At 32.0% G+C, this 23,044-nt stretch overlaps 2 protein-coding genes across 8 annotated transcripts in view; one reads left to right on the top strand and one right to left on the bottom strand.

Annotated features, from left to right (window-relative positions):
* Window positions 1-15,219, top strand: part of LOC118205394 (uncharacterized) — a 63,791-nt gene extending 48,572 nt beyond the window's left edge. For all 4 annotated transcript variants that reach the window (XM_085814831.1, XM_085814830.1, XM_085814829.1 and 1 more), the window contains exon 6: window positions 13,309-15,219. In XM_085814831.1, the coding sequence (XP_085670957.1) occupies window positions 13,309-13,431 (123 nt within the window). In that variant the 3' untranslated portion in view covers window positions 13,432-15,219. The remainder of the gene's footprint in view (window positions 1-13,308) is intronic.
* Window positions 15,220-19,677: 4,458 nt separating this feature from the next.
* Window positions 19,678-23,044, bottom strand: part of LOC118198788 (transforming growth factor-beta receptor-associated protein 1-like) — a 214,021-nt gene continuing 210,654 nt past the window's right edge. For all 4 annotated transcript variants that reach the window (XM_085814824.1, XM_085814826.1, XM_085814825.1 and 1 more), the window contains one exon: window positions 19,678-22,493. In XM_085814824.1, coding sequence (XP_085670950.1) covers window positions 22,346-22,493 — 148 coding nt within the window. In that variant the 3' untranslated portion in view covers window positions 19,678-22,345. The remainder of the gene's footprint in view (window positions 22,494-23,044) is intronic.

A 23,044-nucleotide genomic window follows, 5' to 3' on the forward strand; every position in this document is an offset into this window, starting at 1 on the left:
CCAAAAAAAAAGGATAACAGATAAAGATAAAGATAATAACAACAGATAAAGATAAAGATAACGTTTCTGATAACAGCATTATCACATTTATTTCTATTAAATCTCAGATGCATTGAAAATTGCCCCTGTCATGATAAATTAAGAAGCGGTTCTTAAGGTAACACAATTAGTATTTTACCTGAACTCAAGTATAAATAAATTTACTCACGTTTCACAGTAAAAAATATAACCATTAACAAGATATACAAATGAAAGACAGTATAAAGTAGTTAATAAATGTGATCAAAAGTATACCTAAATCTAATAACTTCCCATATTCATATCTAAAATGAAATAATAACCTAACAAACAACATACATGACAGCACTGTTTAAAAAAAAAACATGAACTAGTAGTGTTTGAAAGTATAAATAGCAGAAGGAAGGTAACAGAACTAAAATTTCCAATTGATAAAAAAAAAAAAAATTCGTGTTTTTTAAATAGTGAGCAATTAAAAGTGCAATAATTATGGATCGCAGTCAATTAAAAGTGCAATAATTATGGATTGCAGTATTTACACTAGTAATGCTGATGATTCTTAACACCATTTCTTTTGATCATATGTTAATGTATTTACTTATTTTTAGTTTCTACATTTTAGAATAGTGGTAGATTACAATGATTATTTCATGCACTTTTTATAATCAATAACTTTCCTTTTTGTTACTGTACAGAAATAATTAAAATAATATAGTATACTATAGTAAGCTAAGTATGTTAAAGTAAGCTCTTCGTTAAATAGCACACGATGAAACTTTTTGTTTCTATTTATTATGAATTTCTTTGTTATCACAAGCACATAAAAAGTAAGCGAAGAAAATAGGATATACTTAAATTTAATTAAAAATAAAACTTATTTCCAACATTCATTTATTGAGATAATCTAATAAACATACATAATGGGAATAGAATATGCTAAAATTTAATAAAAAATAAAAGCTGATTTCCAACATTCATTTATTGAGATAATCTAATAAACGTACATAACAGCAATATTTAAAAAAAAAAAAAAAAAGATTTACACAGTGTTTGGAAGAATAGATACCAAACAAAAAGTAATAAAACTGCAATTTGCAATCAATCAAAAATATTTAGTGTTTTTTAATATTACACAATTAAATATCACATAATTATAGATTACAATATTTTATAGAAATGCTAATGTTTCCTTAACACTATTTTTTCGATCATACATTTCATACACTGTTTAAAATCATTAACCTTTTCTGCATACTATACAAAAGACAACATACTTATAAAATGTGCATTATTATTAATTTTAATGTATTGTTTCTTGCTATTACATATATCTAATTCATCGTCCTCAGTCATATTAAGTACTGGTACCAGTCCAATAATTTTTTTGTATTTTGAAAATAATGAACATAACAACAGCTTGGATTGTTGTTGCTTCTGTATTGATTGCATTTTCAGCAAAACCAGAAAATGCCTTACTGTTGTATGTTATTTTTGGTTCCATATGAATTAGTTCTGAGATTCAACCTTTCAATATGAACACAATAATTGATTAAAATGAAGGATATACGATATAGCACTTACGACGTTATAACCAAAGCACAAAGCTAATAAGGGTATCCAAATATTGAACTGCTGGAACTACAGTGATTGGAGACAGACATTATTTCCACAGAGACACTATTTCACGAACACTATATTCCACAGACCACTATAGACCACAGAGACACTATTTCACCACTAGATTCACGATTAGCATTGCAACATTTCTTGTTGAGCAGATACTCACAAACAAAATAAGCACAAATTCGGCATTCTCACGATGATTTCTCCTCAATTTAGAGGCTTTCTTGTTCAGTTACAAAGTTCTGCCGTTCAAGTCCCGCAATTGCTGTGCCGAGAATACCGACTAACTTGTCAATCGAAATTTTTTCGTTTTCACTAACCTCTCTGTCACCTTCTTCATATCTTTAACCATTTTTTGCAGCAATTCCACTTTTTGTTTGATGGACGTCGAAACATACTTTCGTTTTGTAGATCCTTTGGGAGCTCCAGCATCGGAAATTCTATTTGACATAATCGAAAGTTCAAGTTTACTTTTATAACATTGCTCTTACAGTCTGCAAAAAATAATAAGCCGCATCCAATTCGAAGATTAAGGAACAACGCAATCATCAACATTAACTGAAATAGATAATTTTAGCTTATACCATCCATTATACATTAAACACGCACACGAAAACGTATTCTGCGCTTGCACACACGCAAATGCACAGTCGTAAAGATCTTACGCGCACATGTAAACGCGGCGCATGCGCAGAAAGGTTTTAGCTTTGAGGTCCGGATTATGGGTGTCCGAATTAACGACTTTTGACTGTATCTGTTTTATTTGTAGGTGTAGGCTCTGTAATGTGAAGTAAAATAAAAAAAGGATAAAGTCCTATACTAATCACAATCCTCATTTGAGATTTTTGTGGTTGTCTTGTTTTTCACAAAATATTCGCCTCCACTGATTTCCATTATGGTTGCATTTATTTTTTGCTTATTTAGTTCCAGTGTGTCAGCAGCTTCAGTAGTTAATACAATATATTGCAGCTGCTTCCAGAGTCCAATATTCCTTTTAATTTTACTTTTTTCTCACATTTGGTTTCAATGAATAATGATACCGTACACAGCAGCCCAGTTTGTTTACCTTTGTTTGTTAAAATACACCTAACCAGGGTTGCCATGCTACCTGGAAAACTGGGAAGAGTCAGTGAATTCAAAAATTGACCAAAGAAGCCAAAGAATTTAAATATTTTGGTCAAAATCTGGAAAAGTCAAGGAATTTGTGACCCCCAAAAAAGCGATTTTCTTGCCAACATTGGAAGCGATCACTTTTTTGGCGAAGTATGTATCGCATAAGTGTCATTCGGACAGCTAGTCTACAGGCAATTTTTGCAGCGCCAATCAAAATTTCTTTTAGAAAGGCAAAGCAAGTTTCTAGCATTTCTGATTTCCAATAACCTTGAGTTGCATGTGCAGTGCATGTTGAACGAAAGTAAATTTCCCCCATTCTCGTATAAAACAAAAAATCTTTTAAGCCTTTTTTTCATTCTTAAATGCCTTACCTTCATTTTGCAGCAAAATTAAAACAAATAATAATCAATTATCTGGGTTAATTATTTAATACATATTTATATTCACCAAAATACCGTTGATTTTTGTAATTCAGTTTTTAATCCTTAAGTAATTGACTTTATTTTAATATTATTTGTATCATTTAATGTGTCTTCTTCCTTCTGAATTTATTTATTATTATTTAATAATACTTTTAAATTTCAGGCAATTTTCTGTGGCATACATGTAAACCTAATTCTAGTAGTAATATGACATACCATCACGAAATTTAGTGTACATATTTTTTACTTATGTATGCTGCTAAATATATATAAAATACTTGAATTTATGTAAAAATATCATTAAATAGATTTCTTTCTTCCTTTAGCTGCAAAATGTCTCCAAAAAGACATTTTTAAATTCTGATTGGGCAGCTTCTAATCTTAATCCTCAGGGGAGAAAACAACAACTATTATGGTGGAAAAAATTAAGAAATGGGATACATTTTCCCACATTTCTCCTGAAATACCACACAAAGTCTGGACAATTGGTTGTGATACAATGTTACTGTGGTGCTGCTGTTGCTGAGATGAGTTTACATATTCCTGTGGGCGTTGCTACGTCAGCAGGAGGTATAAAACTGCGCATCCAGCTGCTCACCTCATTCCACTTTGTAACACAGTAGTGATTGTTATGGTCTTTCTTTAATAATTTTGCTGTTTATTAGATAGAATGAGTACTTATCTAAGTCCTAAGCTCAGGTTATAACAGAACTAGATGTAACACCAAGTGTCACCTCTAATTTGTGGAATCAATTTGAAAACAGTGGGACAGTGTCCAGAAGACCAGGCCAAGGTCTCCCAATATCCACAACTAATGACGACTGGTACTTGGTACTTTCAGCCAAACGCCAGAGGCCATCTACAGCCACACAAATGTCTCATAATCATGCTACTGCCATGGGAACATCAGTTCCATAAAAGTTTTTGGTCCTTAAAAGTTCTTAATTTTGGCCAAAATCGGCAGAAAGTCCTTAGTTTTAATCATCTGAAATTTCTGTCTGTTTTTACGACTGCCATTTTGGGTGTGAATTAACATTTTGCAGGAATATTTTTGGCGATTCACTGACAAATAAGGCTATTTTTTTAATGGGTTCATGAGTTATAATTTGTTCCTATTTGTAATATAAATAATGGTGGGATACTCGAGTTTCTGAACCGAGTTTCATTTTTTGTAATGAAGAGCTCTCAAACAATTTTCCGTTTTTAGGGATGTGAATTCTTTTATTAAACGTTTCTAAACTTGGCGATTATCAACATTTTGGCGATTTTAAGATCGGTTTCTATTGAAAATTTTTAATTCCGAGATCTGGGAATTTTTTGACGATTTTTTTTAGAACATTCTAACATTGATAAATTTCATTAAAATAATGCTAATATATTGGAATTGTATTTAAGGAATGACATTAAAATGAAGCATTTTTATTTTTCACTGTCATATAAAGTTCCACTTTGGCCATATATTATACAATTTTTTTAAATCTGAAAAATAAGCAATGAATAATGCTATAAAGCACAGTTTACGAAACAGTTCTTAGCAAAAGCAAAATAGCTATGTAATTAATTAAAAATGTCTTTTTAATTTTTTTCATGGAAAAAATTTTTCCCATTTCTCAGAATGATCAGAATTCTCAGAATATGCATCATAAATGCATATTTCTCTATAAAATTAATTTCACACGTTTTTCCTCCGATTTTTTCTAAAAACATTTCTGGATTTTTGCTGTTACAGAATTGGTAATTTTTCTTTCATTTTGGAGAACATCTGAAAGAACAATGAAAACATAATAGTTGAATGTTTAACTTCTGATTCTAGAATCGCTTTTTTAACATTTTTATCTTCCCTTTATTTTCTCTACTTTTCACTAGATACAAGCATGGAAAATATCAAAAGTACTTCTAATCTTATCATATGGACAGGCATTATGGAAAGGAATTTTTTTTATTAATAAAGAAATTGAAAACTGACGATTCAAAAGATGAATCTAATATGTCTTAATGCATCATACAAAGAACTGGAGCTAGGCATTTTGCCACCTGATGCAGTCTCTGTGGATCCTAAATTCTGATGCCTGGTGCCTTTCTAAATTCTGCTTTCAATGCCTGCTCTAAATTCTAAAAGTTTTGCCATTTCTAGATTTTTTTGCTCAGTGGGTCCCTAAATTCTAAAAATTATGCCAAACCAGCTCTGTGACCAGACCTTACCATATGTATTTCATATTTCTTCTAAATGTTCGTATTACTAAAGAAATAAAATTAGCAGATTTTTCCATATATTCTAAATGCATTTAGTCTTTTAGAATAACAGAAGTCTTTAATTAAATCTAAAAAATTTAAAGTGAAAAGGAAACGTGTTGAAAAAAGAAACTAAATGTGTAAAGAGAAAGAAAATTATTCTTCAAAGATATGTACAGTTATTATTATGTAAATTACCCAGTTGTTTACAGTTTCAGCCTTTACTATAATTTCCCATTTCTATTTCCTCATCAGAATGCAAATCACTTAGACAGTTTTTAAACTGAGTTTTTTGGAGTGTAAGACGAGTGTTTCTGAACTCCACTTGCTCCTTGCATTAGTTCCTGTCAGCTTTGAGGATTGGTAATTATTAGTCTTTCCATTACTGCTGCTGACATTTGAGTTTATTATGACAATAGAGTTACTGAACCAGATTAAATTGTATAGTTTTTTACTACTAGTCCATATTTTTAGTTTGAATTTCACTCTTCTTGTTTAATTATATCACCACAAACTGTATTTTATTTTGTTAGCATAAGAACATGCCTATTTGTTCCAAGTTCTTTTTGAATAAGAAGCTTATTTAAACCCGTTATTTAAATTTATTATCTGATTTATATTTACTTTCAGACATGGTGATAATTTCACATCTGTCTGGGGAGGGGGTCGGACTATTTAACTTTTACCAGATCAAGTAAACCCTCATGGGTAGTACATTGTGGAGAGGTTGGCAGTTAGGATATAAAACACGCATAAACTAATGAGAACATTGTATTGCATATTGAGACAATTTTCTAATTGTTAGAAAACATGCTTAAGGAGAAGGAAATCGATATAAATTAGCCAAAATGTCTGGGCGAGCCTTCAAATTAAAAAGACGCATAATTATTTTGTTTAGTTTTATGTTTTGTAGCTTTTAATGTATAATTATCCTAATAGTGTGTAAAAATCAATGTCATAAATTTCATGTATTTTTAACTGTGAAATTTTATGAGATTGTGATATTAATAGGGTTTTTTTAACAAATATTAAAAAATAAATGTAATTTAATAGTGGCCATGTAAATCCATAATGACTAAGGTTATCTAATACCTAATTTAATTATAACTAAATGCATTCCCATTAAAATTATCTCTCTATATTAAAGCAAGTTATTGCCTTTCGTTATAACACTGAGCTAGGTGTTGGTCCCTAGGGACCAGCACTGTAATTTTTGTTTAGCTGGCGTCGGTCCGCGGGACCTACAGTATTAAAGTTAAAAAATAAGTATAGTTTTAAAGAAATGTGATCAAATGTAGTTTTAATGAAATTTATTGAAACATTCTAAACAAACATTCAGCTTAGCTTTACACATATTACAATACGAAACAACTATTTTGGTAACATTTTTGGCTATCTTGCATCCAAATAGTTTTGAATTGTCATCATAACATTTCGAGCAATACTTTTGGACTTCATGTGCGTCTCCTTCCTTTTTGTATAATTTATGATTAATTTCAGTCGGCACCGCTTGATCGCTTGCTGCCGGCTGAACGGAAAGGATATCAAATTCGGCGCCGGGCTCAACGTGTTAACCTTTACCGTGGTCACAAGGTAAAACACAAAAATATAAAAATTCATGTGAAATGTATTCTTTGCATCTAGTGAGACTTAATGCAAAACAACTTATCACCGTTAATGCTTTAGTGGCTTAACCTTAAAGTATATTACTGAGTTACAACCCCTACACTGTCTGACACTGTAAGTGTCGTAGCTTCGTGGAACTCTACATGAAGCTACGACACTAACAGCGCCAGAGAGATGTCAGCTAACTTTCAAAACTTACTTAACTGTGCTTACATCAGGCCTTTCAGGTTTGTTCTGATTAGCAGGTTTCTCTATAGAGAAGTAGGAGTGTTGACAACAGCCATTCTTTTGTTATGAATAATTCTGATTATGATTTTAATGCTCATTTTAACCAATGCTGCTTGACATAAAATCTACTTGCTATTTACTAAACTTCTAGACTGAGCAACTATGTGACAAAATGAGACATTAAAAAAAAAAAAAAAAAAAAAAAAAAAAAAAAAAAAGCTAACTCTTAATAAAACGTAACTAAAATGTCACTTATTTTCTTTCAAATATGTCCAGTTATTATATGTGTAAAATATTTAATGCTACTTGATAAATTTCATAAAATTAATTTTATTCTCAAACGTATTAATATTTATGTTAATTATGTTTAATAATAATGCATCCTACACATGTTCAGGCATAGATATAATATTTTTAATTGAATTTACTCAGTTCCCATTTGCTCGTAGGTCCTTAATTTTTTTCATTAATGGTCCTTAAAAGTCCTTAAAGTACTTAATTTCCGTGTGCTGTGTACGAACCCTGAGGACTGTATGCCATAAGCTCACTATTTGCATCCCACCTACTCCCTCCTACAAAAGAGAGCGTTTACAATGGTGCAACACCAACACTCGACACAATCTCAGTGGGCTAATGCTCTTTTTATGGATGAGTCCAGATTCAGTCTACAACCCGATTCTCAGCGATTATTGAAATGGAGGGAACCTGAGACCTGATACCATTCCAGCAATATCATGGAAAGGGATCAATATGGTGGTGGAGAAGTAATAATCTGGGCGGGGATCATGTATACATGCCGCTCCATGTGTTTGATACAGGTTTCATGAAAGCCCAGAGGTACAGGCAGGAGATCCTAAGGCCTTATATGTGACTTTTCAGAGATGCTGTTTGCCATGAGTTCTTTTTTATGGACGACAATGCATGACCACATAGGGCCCACATGGTTGACAACTATCTGGAAAGCAAGTATATTTGCTGAATGGCTTTGCTAGCCAAATATCCTAACCTTAATCCTATCAAACATGTTTGGAATACTCCTGGGAGGGCTATTGCAATACGCCAACCCTCACTTAGAACCATTCATGAGTTAAAAACTCCTGTGGTGGAGGAGTAGGTGCAACTTCCACAAGCATTCTTGAACTTTCGTGTTAATAGCATATTCATTATGCATGCTGCTTATCTGTCAGAGTCAACCGCACACCATACTAGCCACATTTTTATTGCCATCTTTCAACCTCAACCACATTGGACTGTTGGCCATAACTTCTCATTTTCATTGTTGTTTTTTATTCATAATGCAACAAGCTATATCCATACCTAATTTCATTATTTCTCGAGAAAGTGTTCCATCTCTTAATTTTGTCCACCAGTGCAGTTATAGTTTTTTGGGGATTATATATATATATATGACATGATATGAATGATTTGGAACTTGGCTGTGGTGTAATAGATATGTAGCGAAGACACTTGGCAAGGCAGACATGATCAGATTCAAGGTAATTTTTTTATTGAGGAAAGTAATTCTGCATTCACAATATTTGATTCACATACTGACAGGCTTCTTATGAGCCCTTATTTTTGTTAGCTAAGAACATATTCAGTGAACAAAGAAGGTAGCTGAAAGTGTCTTGCCAGGAGGAAAGCTTAAGCAAAAGTATCGTAGCAATTCAGAGAAAGAAGAAAGGGAGTCAGAAGTTTCAGTTTGAGTTAAAAAAGTTTTACAATTTAATGGTTTACAATTTAGTGATTGGGCAAGCGGTATCTGCATTAAGCTTTACATAGGATTGCATGATTAATTTGAATTACTTAGTTTAGCTTATAGTGCTATTTTTAAGGTAGAGGAAGTCCCCAAATTAAATAAAAAATAAAAAAGGTTATAGCCAGTTAAAATTAGAAGTTTGCTGTTATATTTTTTATCTTACATATAGATACATATATATATGAAGTCATGTAATTGGCAAATTTTTGTGTTTTCAAGTGGTACTATAATTAATTTTAGCCTCAGCACAGCTAACATACACTACATGGATAGCCTGGAATTTTCTTGAAACACACTTGGGAAACCTGGCAGAGTCAGGGAATTTCATTCTACTGTTTGAGTGGTGACCTTGACATAACACTTCCACAGACTGTTGCTTAATTGGTACAGATGGGAAATTTTTTTATTTCTTCTCGCCACTAATCATCGAATCATTTGAATCAACATGAATTAAACTATTATGATTTGGATTTTTACAGACTTTACACATAAAGTTTGTCTTGCATGGTTCTTTATGCATAAAACATATCTTGCACAACTTCAATTCTTGAATTCTTTGATTATGTTTTGAGACACTCGTATTAAGGAATTTAGCACATTTGTCTAAAGAATGTTCTGTGTTACAGAGAATACAGGGTTTAATATTTTGAATTGATGCACTTAGAATTAAACTCTTAGGCTTTTATATCCTCTTGACTTGAACTACCGTAATTTCCGGAAGAAAGGCCTCATCAATGTAAACGCCGCAATAGATTAAATCGCACGTGACATCGCGATGGACCACATAGACGCAAAATCTTGACCTATGTCCTGATATATGATATACCAGTTAAGAAAAATGCATGACGCAAAATTATAACTCAAAAATAAATTAAAGGAAAAAATGTTGAAAATTTATTTACGTTCACGAATATACTTATATTTACCCACTAAAGAAGTCCATATTTGTCATACTCATACTATGTTATAAAAAATGTTGCAACATCGAGATATTAAATTTGGATGATAAAAGAAAATTTTAAATTTTACTTACAAAGGAATTATAGCAAACTGTACATCAAAATCTGATTCTTCACTATCTGAATTAGAAAGATTTAGTAAAATCCTGATCAAAGTCCAAGTCTTCCTGATCGTCACATTTATCCTCTTTACAGTCTCTTTAACTGAGGATATAATTTCAGCATCTTTGAACGCTGCTATTATTGATGATGTTTTCACTGATTTCCATGCACTTCCTACCCACTTTGCAATTTCTTCATAAGATGCTGTACGCATTTTGCCGCTTTTGGTGTATGTATGCAATCCTTCACACATCCAACACTCCCACCGCTTTCGGACTTCAGCTTTGAAGGATTTATAATCTGATAAATCTAATGGTTGTAAGATTTTTGTCAAACCACCAGGAATTATCACTATGGTCGTAGACTGTTTTTGACATTTGGTTTTCACTGACTCGAGTAAATGAGCATGCATAGAATCCCTTACACTGCCAAAAGCGTAGCTAGGGTTTTCAGTGCCCGTGGACAACTGAAGATTTTGCGCCCCTTTCTCTGTGCCAAGAACGGGAAAATTTCATTCTAAAATTTCGTAACATCAATTTGGCGCGCCCTGAATGCTGCGCCCGGAGTCAGATGTCCCCCCTTGCCCCACCCTACCTACGCCACTGTACACTGCCAAACGTTTTGTAGCCACTTGTGCATGATTGCTTTGCACATCCATCCATTCTCATTTGCACAAATAATTATGTCACTAGGAAAATCTCCCTTTGGAATAGTTTTTCTTTTAAAAATGATTATCGGCTCTAGCTTGTCACCGTTTGCGGCACTAACTAACACACATGTAATTGACGTTCTTTCATGCCCCATCGTAAGTACAGATACAGTTTTTACACCAGTTTCATCATCAGTTCTGTTTGCAGTAGAATCGAAAGCTAGCGGTGTTTCATCCATATTTATTATCTGTGATGGAAGATTTTTTTTTGTCAATAATATCTGTCACATATTTTAGAAAAGATGCCTTTTTATCCTGACAGTACATTGGTAATTGTTACCCGACTGTTGTTCTAGTATGCACAGAAATATTTTTTCTTTTCGTAATTCTGCGACACCAGCAAGTCCCTCCTTTGAAATCATTCATTTTGCTCATTTGTTTTGCCATAAATTTTGCTTGTAAGCGAATTTTTACAGTCAGAGTTGCGATTCCCTTTCCTCGTTGCTCTTTTATCCAGTTTGCAACGACATCCTCTAGATTCGGCTGCCTTACAGTACCACTTCTTTTGGCTGTTTTCTGTCGTGGCATATTTTTAAGTTTTCTCCCCCCCCCCAGTTTTCCAACGTCGAATGCATCTCTCGTTCACTTAAACTCTTGAGCTGCTGCTCTATTTTCTATTTGTTCAGCACGTGAAATTACATTAAGCTTAAAACCAGCAGTATAGCTTCTGTGCCATTTTCAAAAATTGTTTGTTCTCTTCTTACTTAAATATCCAACAAGTACTTGTAGTACTCAAACTGATGGGATTTGTATCTGGTAGACTGACAAGATAAATCAATTCATGCTAAAGGTGAAATATGTCAGAATTTGTTATTGCAACGTAAGTAAGTGGTGTCCACCGTTGAAAAAAATTGCAGTAGATTTACAATGGAAAAGGCAGGGGTGGGGAGAGGATGAGTCTTGGAAGATTCATCGAATGGCAGAGAAGAGAAACTATTCAAACTGATGAGAATGCTGATTTGAAAGAGGGAAGAATGTTATTGTTCTGAGATTCCCATTTAAGGTGAATAAGGCACGTAGGTACATTTACGGGAAAGAATGTAAACAAAATAAAGTTCGCAGAAAGCAATTGAGTGGTCTTTTGTGTGGGAACAGCACCAGTCTATGTACAATAACAAGGTCATCCAAACTATATACAATAACAAGGTCATTCAAACTATGCATGACATCATAGGAAATATTTTGTTTTACTGCACCTAAGCGCCGCATGGATAGAAACGGCACACCCACTGAAAATTTTAAGTTTTAAACATGTAAACAGCGCAGCGTTCTTCCGGAAATTACGGTAATATTTTTACTCAGCACTGGTTTTTGTTTAGTGTTTTTATACAAACTTTTTAATATAAAGTTCTGTTTTCCAAAAAACCTAAAAATTCATCTAAAGCAGGAACTTCTTTTTTATCATGAACTTATGTGTTTATTTTATCTATACTTTGGATCAATATATTCATTAATATGGCCTCAGATAAGTGACTGCGTTCAGATTCCAAAACTTTTAATGCACGCAAATTATGTTTTATATTATCCAATAATAGGCGTATTTTCCTGGGGGGAGGATTCATTGTTGATTTTTTTTTTTCATGATTTAGTATACTTTTTATGTGAGAATCAGCAATTGCTCTTTTATTTTCAAAATAAGTTTTAAGAAGTACTGTAATTGAATAACTGTAATAGGTCCTGTGTGTAACTGTATCCAGCCCTAATATGTCATTTTAACTGTGTGCTTCCCAGTATTTTCAAGAAATGGAGGATACTGGAAATTTTTCGGCGGTCAGGGGGGAGACTGTAACAGCCTGAAGAGAGCATCAGTTCTCATTTGTTAGTTCTGAGCTGACCTCAGAGTATTGAGATATATGTGAGAGCTTCACCTTTTAGATGCACTTCGTGTTGTATAGTGTTTATCGTTCTTAGTAGTTTGAAGTGTAACTATTGATTGTGCTCTGTGATATTGAGAAGAGCTGTACAAATGATTCTGTGGAAAGTTCAAGAACTGTAAAGTGTTTCTTTTGGAAAAATAAATTTTATCTAGCTGTTCATCGGTTATGTGTGCATTCAGTCTGCTAGGAACCTGTTTGCATGTAAAAATATATAAATTATGTGCGTGTAGATTATCCTTGTTAAATCTTTGAATTCAGTTTTACTTTGCCTTTTTTAAAAGTTTAATATTGTTGCAGTATTTTTTATTGTTTAGCTTGTATTTTTTGAATAATAGATTTTCCCATTGAATAAACACTGATTATAATAATGGGATAGTTGTCCAGTCAGTGGTATTTCTGTCATTTTTAAACAGAATGTTGGTGCAGTTTAAAAGATACGAGCAAGGGCTTACTCCAGAAATACCAACCTGCCTAAATGGTAGATTCTTCTTACCTTAGAAACAGCCATAAGTTAATTACTGGTAGTTCTAGTGTTAAATTAGAAACAGTTTATGAAATAAATGCTTTTTCTTGATACTTCTTTATATCTGATGTGTATCAATATTTGACATGTTTTTAAACTTATTTTTCTTGGTTTTAGGTGCTTGAGCTGTTCTTGCAGGTACCTAATATTTATGCGACAAGACCTTTTCGTGAAAAATATGAAAAGCAAGCCAGATCAAACATACATAATGAAATTGACAGCTTGAAAAAGGGACTATGATTGGAAATACTTTAAATCAAATTATGTGGATTTGCACATTAGTGCTAGCAATGGGGGCTTATAAAATAAGTGTCATAAGTAAAAATTGGAATGTATGAGTAAATATTTTATGAACTGAACATTTCTCCTTAGAATACTAAATTCTGGTTCTGTATTTAAAGGATTAGAATGAAAAGTGTAAAACTATAAACAATGATAAAGCAGATTGTTTATCTTATATACGAATGCAAATCAGTTTTGAAATGTAATTTTCATTATTAGCAGTGATGAAGTTCATACTGATCATCACTGGTTGCTTTTGCTTCTCAGCTTGATAGTAAGCTGGTTTAGTCCTTAATGCACCATTTATATTGCTATATTAAACTGTGGAATTTACTATGTAAAGTCTTTCTTATAATTCATTTTTATCAGCTATTTAATAATTAGTAACTGATATTAAAACTTTTTTTTTTTTGTATCTGTCTGAAAACAATTTAAAAAAAAAGCTTTTTAATTCCTAAAAGTGAGCCATCACTGATTCTAAATATTACATGCTTTTTAAGCATTTAACTTGCATTAATTTTTATGTGTATTTTAAAGAAACATTATGCAGTTAATTTAGTCTTAAACCAAAATTACTAAAGCTAAATCCTATAAAATCTTTTAAATATTTACAATGTGAAAAAACTGTAGGTGCAGAATTACATAAGTACAGAGCAAAATCCAAAATGTGGATATCCAGTATCCAAAACAACAGCACATACGGGGGGGGGGGGGGGAAAGGGTTATTGAATAATTAAATAAAAAAAAAATTCCCATCCTTATAAAATTTAGGAATGGAAGAATATACTACTCAACTAAGGTAAGCAAGTGAGCCATTAAGTTCGATTTTTCTCCTGACCAAGATTCCTACATCATGTTGTCTGGGGTGTTTCACCATAATAATGGTATGTTGATTAGTATTGTATTGAAGATGTCTGGAATTACATTTCCGGGCCTTGATTGTGTGGTTGTGAGGGAAAAGGGCAGTCGTGTTACGCATTCACTTTGCGAGTCCTAAATTCTGCTGGCTTTCCAAATTCTAAAAATTTTGCCATTCCTCATTTTGCTTCTTGTCACTCTTCTAAATTCTAAAATGTTGTGGCCCCTAAATTCTGCTGCAAAAGTTGGCCGCACTGGCTTTGGTCCTGTTTGGAGGGTTAGCATTCTTCTAACCTAAATAACAAGCGAAGCCCCAAAATTGGCATGTCTACATGTCATCTTACGAGATTAACTACATTTAATGATCTGAAATCCAGAATCACACAAATCCTGATGATTCCGGACTTTGTACTGTATACAATGAAACCCTTCATAGTGATCACCTGCAGTCACCACTTCTGAAAATGACCTGTATGCCCAAACGTAATTTATAAAAAATCTGCCATGAATTTAAAATATGAATAAATTCCAGGTTAAAAAATTAAAAATAGATAGTGAAACCTGTTATAGTGACCACTTGAAACAACAACTTCTGAAAATGAGAGTACATCTGAGAACATAATTACTTGATGGCATTAAACATTACCTATAATCATGTTCTGTAAAGCAATCACTTTTGTAGAAGACCAAAATTCTGTAACACAAGTGGTCATCTTATTGAGCTTTTACTGTAAATCTGTGCAATTATCTGTAATGTTACTAGTCGGAGACATTCCATTTTAATATGTTATTTTTATGTAATTTTTATATGTTGAGTATTTGCAAATTACATTTTATTTCTATGTTATGTTGAAATGAATTAAAAATATTTTTTTTTTTCCCTGTAAAGTTTAAAATTTTATGTAAAAAGAAGTGTGTTTCCTTTCTGTCTATTGGTTGCACTATTGCCATACTAATACTGTAACTTGCACTTACCAAATTCTGAAAAGTAACTAATATTTATTTTCTTCCTTAAGTAAAATAATTAAACATTATTTGTTTCTAAAATGCTTTAAAATAAGAAGTAATGGGAGTTATATTTAATTGAGAGACAAAAACACGGTTTATATTATAAAAAATGGGAATAAACACACATACATAAATATTTTTTTTTTCTCTTTAACTAATTTGTATAAAGTGCAGGATCTATTTATTTAATTCAGAGTGCATAAATCTTGGTATTTTTCTTTTAGCTTTTAAGTACAAGCCAGGTATCTGACAGATTAGCATAGGTGATGTAGTTGGAGTGTACAAATTATATATATTTAAAACTTTAATTATAATTTTGAGAACAAAACATATTTTGATTATCAAGGTATCAGTGCTTTATAAAAAGTATTATATCATTTGAAACTTTTTAAAATTGGCTAATGATTAAATAATATTGTGAATTCAATTTCTTTAACTAATATTCAACAACCTTAAGTCTTGCCAAAATAAATTTTCACCTGTTATTAATAAAATACCCTAATTTTTCTTGCAATAAATCAGTAGATTTATTAAACCACACAAATTCAATAAAATTTTGATTATAGTCCTGGCAGGAAAACTTAAAGAACAATTATAAAAACTCGTGGAACTCAAATGATTTTGTAAATACGAACATGGAACTTGCACAAGTTCTTTTATCATGCCTAACATATCCTCAAAATAGGAAATTGCATATTTCTGTAAAAAATAAATAAGAATATAGAAATTGTGATGTAAAGTGGGATGCAGAAAGTTGGTATTACAACTTTTTAGAGATATATAGAAAAAATTTATAAGACGTTTGGTCACTCATGACCAAAATGTAAATGTTGCAGTTTTCTGTGTTGTGTATTAGATTGCCCAGGAGTTCTTGCAGTAATAAAATGTATCCATGATAAAACACTGCCTTGAACAAGCACTTGCAGAATGCTCGATGGGGGCAGCAGTGATTCTCATCAGTAGCTTTGTACAGTCTACAAATGTTCTTTCAGATTCTTTCATCCTCAAGATAATTGGACAGTTGTACAGCATGAAGGGGACAGGTATTATTGTCCTTCAGGGAAAAAATATTATTGACTGCAAACCTGAACAACATATTCCACCACGCTTATATTGATGCCTTTAATGAATATTTTTGAGGCTAATTGTCTGTATTTTATTCCCTCCACATAGCAGCACCTCTGGAATTCCTTTCTAAGCAAATATGAGATTCATCAATAAAATGAACTTAGCTCCAGTTTGTAAAGCTCCAATTATGATGATCTGTCCCCCATTGTGAAAGGCCATGTTTCACAATTCGACACAAATCGTATGTTACTTTGCACACAGTCTTTATATCCAGCCTGTCACTCACAGTATATCCAAACAACAGTATCTGTGCCCCTTGCAATATGGACTGGCATCACTTGTCTCTTTTTTTTTAGGAATCTTTTGCTAGATAATGGTCCTGAAAGTCTGTTGTGGTACATTTTTAACTTGTTACTTGCATATATCAGCAATTCAGTCATTTCCAGATTCTTGACATCATGCTTTTGGTTAGTTTTAGGTCTTTAGTAATGTGTTGGCATCTGTTCTGCTTGCATTCTCCTAATTGCATGCCACTTCTAACAACCTGCCAGATGCCTTCTCAGCAATATATTTCATCTACCACTTGTGAACATTTTATCCAACTGTTCATACGGTCCTTGAAATTAAATCAATTTGAAACATCCCCATCCACACATTAAAAGAATGGATGCAAAATTTTATATATTTTTGTTTAGCAAAGGTGAATACAATTAGACTGCCATGATAAACTTTGACCTTGAGCTGCCAGCCATCTTTCATTGGACTTAATTAACATATTGGAACAACTATAAAGCATTCTTTTATAGTTGTTCTTTTTAATTTTTTTATACCAGTGTATATCAATATTCCAAAATAACACTTTTCAGCATTGAAATTTTAACGTCAGGAAAGAAGATTGACAGAAAGGTAAAATTCTTAATAATATTTCAAAGAGAGAAAAATCATTATCATTTATTTAATAAAAGGTATATGTATCATGCAGCATGCTCATAAGTAAAGGAATTTTGTGTCATGCTGCATCCCCTCAAATCAGACAGCTGGAGGCTTTCTTTGCAGTTACCAATTGGTAATGTGCCACATGTATTTCATTGATGACAAATATACTGTCTGCCGTTAAAATTTCTATACCATTAAATAAGGCAGTTAGCAGAATCATGTTTATTTTACAAATGCATTATATTGGAAGGATGAAATAATTAAATTTTGTTCCTGTGCATCTACTCTTGTGAGTTAGTAGCTGTTACATGTTGGGCACAAACATATTTTGGGATGTTGCAGTCCATATTGTTTCATTTCCATGTCAGAATCCATCTGTTGAATTGCCTGGTAGGTACTGTCATGCCAGTATCTTTGCAGCTATTAACCAGACATTTTGAATTGGTAAGAGATGTGGAAAATGTGCCAGATGAGACAGGTGTCATTTTGAGGAAATACTGAACATTGTGGGCAGCAAGCAGTCTTGCACAGTCTCATTTAAAGATATAGCACTGCTATACATATTAAACCTTAGAACTTTAATAATGGCTAATCAAAGAACTAAAGCTAAGCAGGATAAGTACTTGATGGCACCTTGTACTATCAGTTCAGCTGGGTCGCTGCTTTTCAGATGGCACAGGCTATCCTTTCACCATCAATGGGGAATAGTTGATATACTATGTAATCGATTACGAAGTCTCAATGCTTCATTTACGTTTTATGTGGAATTGTGGTAAGGTTGTATTAGAAAATCTTACAGAAAGGAAAAGGGCCTACCTTCATATTTAATTATTTTTATTGTTATATCCAAGACTGGATGCAATGTGAATAAATCTCTATGATAAAGTAAGTGATTTCCATTATTCTAGTTAATTCATCGTTAGACTTTTACAAAAGTCTTAATAAACAGAAACTGGCAGAAAATTGCTGATACAATGATCAAAAGTATAGATATGCTTAGTTTACTTCTCTTGTTAATAAAATAATTATGCATGTAATGAGTATAAAAAGTAATGAACATTAATGCATGTTTTTATTGTTGTCTAAGCAGAAATAATGCATGATTATGAAATACATGTTAGAATCTAGTGTTTGTATATGTATGATTTAAAATAATAATTATGAATGGTAAAGCACATGAGAAAAAAGAATCCTTCAGTTTTATTTTATTTGAAAACTTCGTTATCGATAAGCAAAGCCCACTTGCTTATCGATGGTGAAGGACAGTCTATGCCATCTGAAAAAGCGGCGAAAGTTCACTTGGTATGGCTATGAATAATGCACAGTTGCCAACTTTCCCAATAAAATTGAGATATTCCTTTTTCCTCTTATCTCCTGGTAAATCTCCAAGTTTTTAATTTTTCTTTAGATTTTTTTTTTTTTTTTTAAATAGAAGTCAACAAGAAATATCAATAACTCAATATCAAGGGAAATGCGAAAAAGATTTTGGTGGCAAGTTCTTAAGAAAACAGCTAAGGCAGAGCTTAAATTGCACCGAAGCCCAGCTCCGTTACTTCTTAGTTTTTAAGATAAATTCTAATTCTAGGTGGAGCGCACCGGAGCCCTAAATTAGAAGGCTTCAGATGCTGACATTTCCTGATGGATACTTTTATATAACTGAACAACAGTTTCAATAGAAATTTAATCTCGAAAATTTAATTTTAGCAATAAAATTACATTAAAAATTGCTTATTAAACTAATTTTTTCATGCATTCTATTTAATTTTAATCATTTAATAACTTTAATTATTTTAATGAATAATAAATTAATTATGAATTAAATAATTAATTAATATTAATTGTTAACATGAATAGTCACAACAATTAAATAATTTGATTATCATTAACTATTCAATTTTTAAAGTTATTAATGATTGTAATAGTCATTTTATCCGTTTATTTACTCTTGTTCCTCTTTTCTCCTTGTCTTCAGAGGGCTCTGGCACTTCTACTTTTAGAAATTAAGCCCTGAGCTAAGGCAACAATGTTGGCAGTCTATAATGAAACTAAAAAATTGTTTTTTTCTGAAGTGATTTTCAAGAGCACTTTTACTAATTAAATGTATTCAGTTTGAAATATTTTAATGTATTACAGAGATTTGTAGAGTACTTATGAAGATGTACCTACTATTTAATACAGAAATATTTGTATTAAATTTTTCTTCAAATTGTAAATGTTCATTTAAATTTCATCTTGTTTAAAAACATTTGGATAAAAAAATGATTTCTTTGCTTTTCAAATTCTCATCACCAACATAAAAAATAAATGTAAAATCAAATGAAATTAGCTGAAAAATCATAGCTTAGTACTCAATTTATTACTTCAAATTCTATATATCATATACATTAAAACATAACTTCCTGGATTAGGCATTTGATTTTAAATTATGTCAGTTTAAAGTACTTTTGAAGTTGCATCGATGCACAGCACTGAAACTTCTTAGTTTTTTATCTTGCAGTTAGCAGCCAAGAATACAAGTTTATAGTGTTCATTCCTTTTGTTGCTTTCACATTCAGGTATAACCTTCATGATGCTGTGAGCAAAAGAAAAAAATCACGCCATGCCAATGGTGCATCATTGTAGGTGCTGATTCCTAAGCTTTGTCATAAAATAAGTCAAAACAATAATTGCTTTGCTTATAAAATTTATTGCAGAGTCGTCATCATACATGCAGATACTTAGTGCTTTAAGAAACTCAGTTTCTTAATCCAGTGTACTTGATGTGGTTATATGATCTCTAATAATCAGACAAAATGTCAGTCGCCTTGCATACCAGTGAGTGTGGCTGTTGAGATCCAACATAATGCTCTGTGTGTCCCTCTTGGATTCGATGACTGCAAATTCTTATAATAGTCACTGGATCCTGACTAATGTCAGCAGCAGTTATGTAATATATTTATTTGTAGTCCTGGTAGGCTATATTTGTTCTGCAATCAAATTTTTTTTTTTACATGAAGCACAACACAAAAGGTAATAAATTAAGTTATTTTTGAGTGAAAAATCAGCATTTTGTTTTGCCTTTTCATTCTACTTTAGGGTGTCATTATTCATTACAGGTTTCTATTATCGGAACCTGTGGCTGAAACTGCAGCAAAAATGTACGTGCAAAAGGCCCATTTAATTGAAAACTGCACATAAATTGAGATTTCTTTAAATACACGTGAATTTATATAGTTCTAGCTTTAAAATCAGCGTTGAAATACTGGTTTAAGTTTTTAATTTTTAGCCCAAAGACGCAGTTTGCAAAGGAGGGCTATTAATTTTGTTTTGGCATTTTGCATCGTCCAATATAAAACAGTGTTTCACTTTTTAAACTTGCTACCAAACATTAAAGCCCTGCATTATATTTAAAGAAATTCCTCTCATTGTGAAAAAACAGCGGTACCTAGAGACATCAAATTTTTAATAACGTAGTTCTCCATTTGAATATGGGCATCTAGAAGCCCAAATTTGGAATTTGCTTTGTGTTCTATTTCATATTTTATCCATTCAGCAACTAATAGATACATAATTTAAAAGTCGGAATTTATATTAAATCCTTTGCAAACAAGAGAAGAGATCTGTTAGCATAATCATATGAACAATCTACAGCATGCCATCCACAATTGATTAATAAAATTGTCAAGCATAACATACACAAAAATGAGCTATAATCATGTCTAAAAGTTACCTAGGAAAGAAAAGTGTGTTACTCAGATAAACATATTCTATTATATAATACATCTTGCATTATATCAGTTTTTTTTTTTTTTTTTTTTTTGATTTTTGAGAGGAGGCATGTTTTCTGACCCCTACTTGTAGCTTCAAATCTATTGTTTCTATGCCATTCTCCAGCCTTTGTTACCTACAAGACGGTAAAATTCACTGTTGAACAAGATATGCCTCCATTTCACTTTTGATTGCCATCAATTCAATATCTAGTTAGGTGCTTAATGAAACTTGCAGGGTCTAACTTCAGTTGCTCTAGGAACTAATAAGATGTTTGATTTGGAAGTGGATAATGGTTGATATGGAAATAATTAAGCTTCTTATATGCAGTAATGAGATCTGGATTTCCTTGCTACTTTAAATAGGACAGTCAAAATCCCTTTCATGCAGAGATGATCCTTCTACTCATAGAACTTTTGGATATTAACAAAGTACTTTTCACAAAAACTGAACTTATTCCACAATGATGTCTAACTGCATGTTGTCACATCTAATACATCTGCAACAGAACATTCAATTGTAGGTTAGGAAATACCTCACCTACAATCATGACTTGCTTCCAGTAACCATCACCTTTCACAAAATTAAAGCAATTTTTGATTGGAAAGCATTTTACTCACAACGAAGAACTTCAGCACAATAGCTGCACTTCTTAAAGCATAAATTATAAAAACGTATGAAGCATTTATAGCTCTGCTATAGTAAGTTCCTATGTGGAATAATATTCCAAAGTACAAATAATTTGTCCAGCTAATTTTTTTTAATCTTTTGTTAATAATTAAATGGAGACTATTTTCTGGATATGGCTATTAGTGAATTCCATATATTCATGTAAATTATCTATGAAATTTATTTAATGGGTATTCTGTTGAGCAATAATGTGGAAAATTTATAACTGAATATGATATAAAAGGTATTTAAAAATAAATAAAAACTCTAATCATTTTTATATACAATTTAATTTACATTATTTTTAATACTGATTTATCACATAAAGGTTTATAAAAATGAAAATTCACAATATGTATTTCAGCATCTTTTTTCATTAATCATTAAAACAATTATCCTTCCTTTTATTGCAATTATTTGTAATATGATAAGCTTAGGATTATGTATGTATTCAAAAGAAAATAAATATGTATTTAAAGCAGTGATTATACAGTATAAAAAACTGAAACTTATCTATGCATAGATACATACATATATATATTATAGGTATACATATGGCTTTAACAACTATAAGTTGCTTTCTATATCATCTTATATTTGATTGAACTGTCTTTAATTTCGATGATTCCACTGTTACACTAAGATGTTTGGCACATTGTAAGTGAGTTATGGCTGAATTGGAATGTCTTGCAAAAGATGGCTCCACAAATGAGCGCTTACACACAGCACATATCCTATTTCAGAAATGACAAAAACAGGTAAAAAAGATTTTGCATGAGTACAGAAAATTTAACAATGTAAATAATTTCAACATTTTACAAGGCTATTGACTTATACATACATATATATATATATATATCAAATAAATAACAGCACATCAAATACAAGACACACTTATCAAATAAATAACAACACATCAAATAAAGACAATATTAATAATCTCAGAAAGTCACATTCATTAACCCCTTAACTGCCGCGGGCGTATATATACGCCTTGCTCAGCCGATGCGTTAACTGCCCCAGGCGTATATATACGTCCTTCCAAACTGCTATCATTTGCTTTGCGCTGCTACACCTAAAATTATTCGCAATGTTAACGCATCGGCTGCGCATCTGGGGGGCAGTTAACGCATCGGCTGAGCAAGGCGTATATATACGCCTGCGGCAGTTAAGGGGTTAATTAGCATACCATATATGATACACTTCAGTTTCCCCTCTGTGGACCTACTATGTCAAATGTGATATAATAGTAAAGTGGTGCTGGTGGCCCAGCATATCATATTTG

This window comes from Stegodyphus dumicola, chromosome 4 (genome assembly GCF_044657685.1).
Source record: "Stegodyphus dumicola isolate Sdum_Otavi_A_Nest chromosome 4, ASM4465768v1".
Lineage (NCBI taxonomy): Eukaryota > Metazoa > Arthropoda > Arachnida > Araneae > Eresidae > Stegodyphus > Stegodyphus dumicola.